This window comes from Pavona decussata, unplaced genomic scaffold, assembly GCF_977016875.1.
Source record: "Pavona decussata unplaced genomic scaffold, jaPavDecu1.1 SCAFFOLD_88, whole genome shotgun sequence".
Lineage (NCBI taxonomy): Eukaryota > Metazoa > Cnidaria > Anthozoa > Scleractinia > Agariciidae > Pavona > Pavona decussata.
In genome coordinates this window covers 322152-330017 of record NW_028145505.1, presented here as the reverse complement: position 1 = coordinate 330017, position 7866 = coordinate 322152, and the positions used below count along the sequence as shown (strand labels likewise).

Below are 7866 nucleotides of genomic sequence, written 5' to 3'. Positions count from 1 at the left end.
TCTAACTCGTGTGTCAAAATACAGACAATATTCGTGTTCCGATACTGCCGGGCCGCAAGATTCGCCATCAGGTAGTAGCGTGCAACCCAGTCCTCACGGACTGCATTAAATTGCAGCTTATCAGCAAAAGAATGTAAACAAACATTCTTTTGTTAACCTAAGTGCTGTGATGGAACTCTCGTTTTCCCTTTGGTTACAAATTTATGATCCAAATGCTGTTTGCGTGTACACTGCGGGAAGGCTCATAAATTCCGCCTCAAACCTAAGCAAAGATCTTTCAAAATTTTGCTTTCACAGCTCAATAAATTTCCACTGCTTTTTCTAGATGACCACGCCTTTTGACTTATGAAAAAAGGAAAACAGAAAGACAAAACAAAAACACAAACAAAAAGAAAAAAAAGCTATAGAAAAGACAAAACATAAACCAGAACATCAACAACACGAAACAACTTGTAAATGAGACAAGAACTGTTCACAGTGTAATACTAAATCTTTCCAATAGTTTGGTCAGTAGTGAGTTAACACTGGCGTTTTCAATATCAATTGCTATTACATTTTAGACTAGTTTTTACTTTTTCATTGAGAATTGATTCACATCTAGTTACTGAATTAAGGCTGCACGCGAGAATATACTTTAGGAAAGACAAACACAAGATTTCTCAGCAAGCAGCACTAGCCTCTGGAGTTTTGTTTTACAGACAAAGGAGTAGTTATACTTACAGCCGCCGCAGCTTTTTATTGTTATCAAAAACTCCCTTGGGCAGTTCCTTCAGCTGGTTGTTATTCAAGTACCTACCAACAAGAAAATGCGGATTGTCCAAGTTCTTAGTAGGTTTACATGATATTCACACACTTTATTGGCTACAACTTGTAAAAATACCACCGCGTAAGATTATGGAATGAGTGAATCGACAAAATAGTCGTTACTTCCGACTACTAATTTAGTACTTGAAAACAAAGACACAGTATGCATTATTCATCGGACATAGAAACACTTATGAATGACGGGATTTGTTTTAATGATTGTTTTTCTTAGGAATAATTATGTGAAATACGTGAATATGTGGAATTTACAAGTCCCTTGGTTGGGGAGGGGGTAAAGGTGGGGGGACTTTCCAGTTCAAGATATCGTGCGCAAAGGCCGCTACATTTCAAGTCATCCGTTATAAGTGCGACTATTCTGTCCTTTAAATTCCGCGTTACAGAATCAAAGGCCATTACAGCGGACAACCAATAAGGACTCAACAATCTTACAGTTACACTTTTTTGAGACGGCAACACCGCATTATATTGAGGTATAGTTGGGGAAAATTATATTCCGTATTGGGCGGAGTCGCGTGGCAACGAAACCCCGGCAATGCGGAATTTTTTTTTCTTCAAACGCCGTCAATATAATGCGGTATTGCCGTCTCAATATCGCAATTAGTTTTGTATCGCGATTTATCCATTATAGACAAGTAAAACTGAAAATAAATTATTTCGCGCCTGGTCAAAATGTATATTCTTACTACCTGCAAACGTATCCACGGCAACATTTTGCACTCGCAAACAAATTTCGTCGCGGGATATTTTAAATTTGCCGGCAATTTCGTAACTTTTCGTGTTTAAATGTCTAAAATCGTTTATCAGAAGAAGCGTGGAAATTCAATGGAAGAGTTGTCGAGGTCCCATATCGTTTCCCGTGGTGATGAATTGGGCGAAATGCCAAATGTTGATATTTGCAGTACTTTTTTCAAAGAGTTGTTTGACAACATCGATACCGAAACCGAAACAGAAAAGTCACCAAGTAAAGATAGCGAGGCGAAAGCTGACGAAACTGAGCCCCAAACTAAGCCGAGAAAGAAAAGAAGCAGCATTGTTATCTTAGACGAAGAGGAGATTGAAGAGTTCCAGAAGAAGCAGCATTGTTATCTTAGACGACGAGGAGATTGAAGAGTTCCAGAAAAAAAAGCAGGTCGCGAAGAACACTGTCAAAGGAACTGAGTGCTGCTCGTCGCCTTCAAGCTTGGTACAATGATCAATATGGCCAAACACTGCAGTTGACAACCAACAACAAAGCCAACGCTTCCGACCTGCTGAAGCACTTCTTTCTCGAAATACGAGATACAAGAAAAGATAGGCTTGGCGAATAATACGAGCCGTCCACCCTGAGCATTTACCAAATTGTTTTAAGAAGATTTTTCCTCAAAAGAAAGGACGACGAGTCTTTCGACATCTGAAAGGATGAAAATCCTAAGAAGAAGCTCGCTTCAAAAAGAAAGCAACTAAAGGGTGAAGGAATCGAAAAGGAAACCGTCCTAACAGGGCTGATCCGTTAGATGAAAGTCATATATAGATAAGCTGTGGACGAGTGGTGCTATTGGGCGGGATAATTCCGCGACAGTTATTTCATCTTATATGGTGGAACAACACCAGATTGTTAGCCATGAGAGGCCGACAAGAACACTTCAACTGTAAGGTTAAAAACTTCACAGACCGAGGAATCTTCTATGAATACACAGAGCATTCCACAAAAAGGAGAACTGAGGAAACTGACAACCCAAAAGCAAGACGGAAGCACAACAACAAAATATTTCAAGGAAAGGGTGGTGAGAGCGATCCGTACCTTGCGTTGAAGAAGTATTTAAGCCACAGACCAGTCAGAGTATCGGCGAATTTCATTTGCAGCCCATCGATAACCCCAGAGAAGACAGCCTGTATAAGAAGCTTCCACTTAAGAGAGACGGACTGGCCAACATCATGAAAAAAATGGTCGAGAAGGTAGAAATCCAAAAGGAAGGGAACTTTACCAACTCGTCGGGTCGAAAAACAGCTATTTAAAGTCTTCGAGGTCATTTCGATCTACTGGCAATGTCTGAGCTCACTGGGCACCCCAACCCAGCCCCCCACCCAGTCCTACAGTAAAAACGCCGTACAAACTCAGAAGGAAATGTCTGATCGACTGGTAGAACCGAGAAGATGCTCTACAGCTGTTTACAACAGTACGGCCACAACTGTAAACGCGACGAGCACCGAACACCGACAGTTGTTCTCCAATCTTTTTAATTGTTCCACTTTGAACTCTTGGCAGATTAACATTAATTTCCCAAAGGGCAAGTGACTTTTTATTTTATGACAATGAGTAACCCGTTGTTAAAGTGACATTGCCTCTGTTAATGGAAAAATGAATTTACAAGACTTAAGCTTAACTGACAATCAGAATAATTTTAATTGGAAACGCGTGATTGTTTTGAAAGTTTGTTTTCAAGTTCTGTACAATTTATTTAATCAATAACTGCCATTTTAGATCTCTTAGAATTGCAGGTTTCTATTAAAATGAATTGAAAAGTATTGTATAATGAAGATACCATTTGTAATGAAGATTTCCAGTGAAGAGGTAACGGCGACGAAAATTGTTGAAATGAGAGCACTCAGAAGCCCGTTTTCAATCAGTAAACGAAAAGTTCAATCAACTCCGCATAAGAGTTAGGAAAGCCATTTGAATAAAGCGACGACAGTCACAGTCAGCTTTAACCAGTCACAGGCTAGTTTTTTGACAGAACATGTCGAATTTGATGAGTACGTGGGCAACCCAGCTCAGTGTCGCAATGTCAATTACTATTTTGGAACCAATCGCAGCCCGCAAAAGTGACACGGCAATACCGTGTGATATTGACGTCTCTCGCGTAAGACACAACTATAGGGAAATCGCGATACCATTAGCATAATGCCATATTTTGCCATGTTCCTTTTTGTGGGTTTTGAAGCAAAAATGATATCCGTGTTGTCAACAAACCACTCAAAACCCTTCAACAAGAATTCCCGTGTCCAAAGTTCAGACAACCCTTGGATCTTCAACGCATTGTTGTTTACAAAATTCCATGTAAAGCCTGTCCTTGGAACTACATAGGAGAAACCGGAAGATGCTTCCAAACCCGCAAAAAGGAACATTAACGGAACTTGAAGAACTGTTCTAATGGTTCTAATGTTGCCAACCATGCGTGGAAAACCAATCATTGCATTGATTTCAAAAATTCTTTTGCCATAGACAAAGGCGATTACTGCGTTCATAAAACACTCGAATCCTGACACACAGCAAAAATTGTAGACGAGGATAATAATTCAAAACCGTTGCTTCGGCAATATTCCATTTTATTGTAATTAGTCCTCATTTCCATTTTCATCTTTTAGCTTTTTTCACACTTCTTTTTTTATTCTCAAGTTTTATCAACCTTTTCGTATATATTTCCGTTTACGCGCCTCATTTTTCATTCCTTAAAGGCTATAGACTGATAGCCGAAAGCTCATGTTTTTAATCTTTTTAACCACAGAACGCTTTTTAATGCAGTATGTCTTATCCTGGTTACAGCTCTATTTTTACTCGTATCCGCAAAGACTCTTCTGTTAATATAAATGCTGTGATGAAACTCTCGTTTCCCCTTTTGTTACAAATTTATCATCCAAATACTGTTCGCGTGTACACTACGGGAAGGCTTATAAATTCCGTATCAAACCTAAGCAAAGATCTTTCAATTGCTCTCACGGCTCAATAAATTTCCGTTGTTTTTTTTTTTTCTAGATGACTACGTCTTTTGACTTGTGTAAAAAGCAAAACAGAAAGACAAAACAAACGTTCAAGAACTCCTTTGGGCAGTAAGTTCAGCTGGTTGTTATTTAAGTACCTACCAACAAAAAAAATGCGGATTGTCCAAGCTCTTAGTAAGTTTACATGATATCCACACACTTTATCGGCTAAAACTTAAAAAAATACGACCGCGTCAGTTCATGGAATCAGTGAATTGACAAAAGAGTCGTTACTTCCGACTACTTCCTTGTTACTTGAAAACAAAGAGACAGTAAGTATGCATACTTCATAAAAGTAGACACAGAAACACTTATAAATGGCGGGATTTCTTTTAATTCTGTGTTCTTGTCAGGAATATGTGAAATACGTGAATATGTGAATATGTGGAATTTCAAGTCCCTTGGATGGGAAAAAAACTTTCCATATCAAGATATCACGCGCAAAGGCCGCTACATTTCTAGTCTTCCGTTATAAGCCCAAATATGCCGTCATTCAAATTCCCGCGTTACAGAATCAAAGGTTATTACATCGGACGACTAATTAGGACCCAACAAGTTTACAATTGCACTTTATACGCTTATAATTGTATATTGTAAATATAATTCAAGTAAAAATGTTGCAATAGAGGTGGACGTTGCACTACGATACCGTGTTTCTTTTTATCTTTGTCTTACCGATCCTAGCATCGGATCCCTCGCTTCCCACGTGTCCGATTCCCCTCCACCCTCCCCCGTTCTAGAGTCTAACACGCTGGCTACTCCTAACGTTACAGGATTTCACCAGCTGTTAAAATTTTAGAAGAACTTGCGCCAGCTGGATGGAAAGAGTTGCCACAAGGGCGTACATACTTTGTAAATGCTAGACGCATTAAAAGGTCAATTTCTTAAAAACTACTTTATGTACAAAGTTCGAAGTTTGAGAAAATTCTAAGATTGCCGGTGTCTTTCAACTTAAGGCCGGCTCACATGATACCAGATGTATCCCTGCGTATTTCGTACGTGTACGTTTTATTTTATTTGTTTCAAATTTTATTGACATAGCGGTCCGTACGAAAGTGTCTCCCCGATTTAATAAGAGACTGGTGCTCTTCACCATATTTCCTGAATCCTGACGCCTTTGGCTGTAAATTGTTTGTCAAAATACACAGGAGATGCGTTTTCCAATACTGTCGAGCCACCAAATCCGCTGACAGGTAGTAGCTTGTAAACCGGTCCTTACGGAGTACATTAAATTGCAGCTTATCAGCCAACGAATGCAAACAAAGATTATTGTATTGATATAAATGGTGTCATCCAACTCCCGTTTACCCTTTTGTGATAATTTTTTCATCCAAATACTGTTGAGATGACCACTGCAGGAAGGCGTATCCATTCCGTATGCATCAAATATAACCAAAGATCTTTAAGTAGCTCTCGTAACTCAATAAATTTCCTCATTTTTCCTTCTAAAGCATGCCACCCCCCCCCCCCCCCTCTTCCACGAATAAGTTTACAACACAAACGGCGATACTTTTAAACGACCACATGTTCTGACCAGTAAATTTTAGACTCCTTTTCAGATTTTGATCGAGAATTGATTCATGCCTTGTTAATGAATAAAGGCTGCAAAACGAATTTATTATAGGAGACACAATATTTCTTTTCAAGCAATACCAGCTCCTCAATTATTATTTGACAGAAGTCAGGCTTAATCTTGCTGTGCCAGAGGAGGGAGGATGCGTGTATAACATTTCTCAAGCGAAGTTACTCCTCTTCCGACCTGCTACGAAGCTTAGTGCCGAGAGTTGCGAACACAAGAGCGTATGCCCTTAGAACAGGAGAATCTGTTTTTGTGGCTGCCTCCGCAAGAACAAACAGATTTGGAAATTTTTGCACCATAAAATACCAGAATCTTGTTTAAAATAGCGAAATGTGATATGTATTAACATTAACAGTTATATTTATGTGTCCGATATATTTGTACGTAATTAATGACCCGCCTTGTAATTCAGTTTATACTGCAAAAAGGTTGAATAAACGATCATTATTATTATTATTATTATTATTATTATTATTATTATTATTATTATTATTATTATTATTATTATTATTATTATTACATGACCGTTTAAGCGTAATCCCATTTTATAGGCTTATTTTTTTTCTTAAATAAGGTTTTCCAGGGATTGTTAACAAATCGCCTGAGAGAGACCATGTCTAAAGCACTTGTCCATGTTTTGTCTCTGGATGTGGGAAATTAACTGTCACGCCCTCTTATAAAGAACTGTTCCATATGATAGAGGTGGTAATTTCATCGAGGATATGTTCGCTCATTATACCGATTTTTTGGAAGGGTTAGTAAGACCGCACGTCGGATGGTCGTGGAAATTAGGCTTGTGGTCGTTTAAAGCGATAAATGCTTCTTTCTTGGCTAGTTTTTCAATGCGGTCGTCTAATTTATTAGCATGAAATGCAACTTGTGAGTATGTGAGAGTTACTTTCTAATGTATAAAAATGAGTTAAAATCCAGCTGTAAACATTCCAGAAAATTTCTGATGAACATCACCATCAATTAAAGGAAATCGATTTCAAGTCCCCTCCCTTTCTTGTGAGTAAGGGGGAGCGAAATAGAAATCAATTTTCTTTGGTATAGATTTGGCCGTGCATCACCGATGATCCAGCGGAAGCTAGTAGTGAGATGATCCTGATTGTAGAAAATGTATTGAAATTTCTCTCAAAGCTTGACACTACTGATAAGTTTAATAATCAGCCACGTTGCCAGCGTGTTATTCTTCAGTGGCCGAGTGGTTAAGGTATCCGGACTGGTAAATCTGGAGATCCTGGTTCAGATCCTGGCTGAATCACATTTTCAATCATTCCCTTAGTTGCATTGATTTTAGTTCTTAGATTAACTGTTTTATGGCGCCGTGGCTTAGGCCTCAGAGGCCCTTTTCTCGAAAGACCCAGTAACTTATCGGGTCCGGTAATAGGCCCGTTAAGTCCCCGATAATTTAACGGGTGTTTCTCGAAGCTCCCGTCATTAATGATTCCGATAATTTTCCCGGTAACCTCCCGGTAATTTACGGGAGGACATGACCTCCCGTAAAGTTACCGCGAAATCACAAATGTTGCGACACTAAACAAAATGGCGGCCGGAGGCGGACTTTTTTGTTTAGTTAGACGACCTCGGTCTTATCAAAGACGACCCATTTTGGCCGACATGGCTGACTGTGGAGTCATAAAAAGATTCCAGCTTTTACGAGCAAGAATTTAGTGGCTTGTGAATAAACTTGGAGACGAATTGCGGAGAAATACAGCGAAAAG

The 7866-nt window shown here is 39.1% G+C and overlaps 1 protein-coding gene across 1 annotated transcript in view; it reads right to left on the bottom strand.

Moving 5' to 3' along the window:
* Positions 1-621: 621 nt before the first annotated feature.
* Positions 622-7866, bottom strand: part of LOC146474553 (tolloid-like protein 2) — a 31100-nt gene continuing 23855 nt past the window's right edge. The window contains exon 15 of the mRNA XM_085116908.1: positions 622-792. Coding sequence (XP_084973034.1) covers positions 717-792 — 76 coding nt within the window. The 3' untranslated portion in view covers positions 622-716. The remainder of the gene's footprint in view (positions 793-7866) is intronic.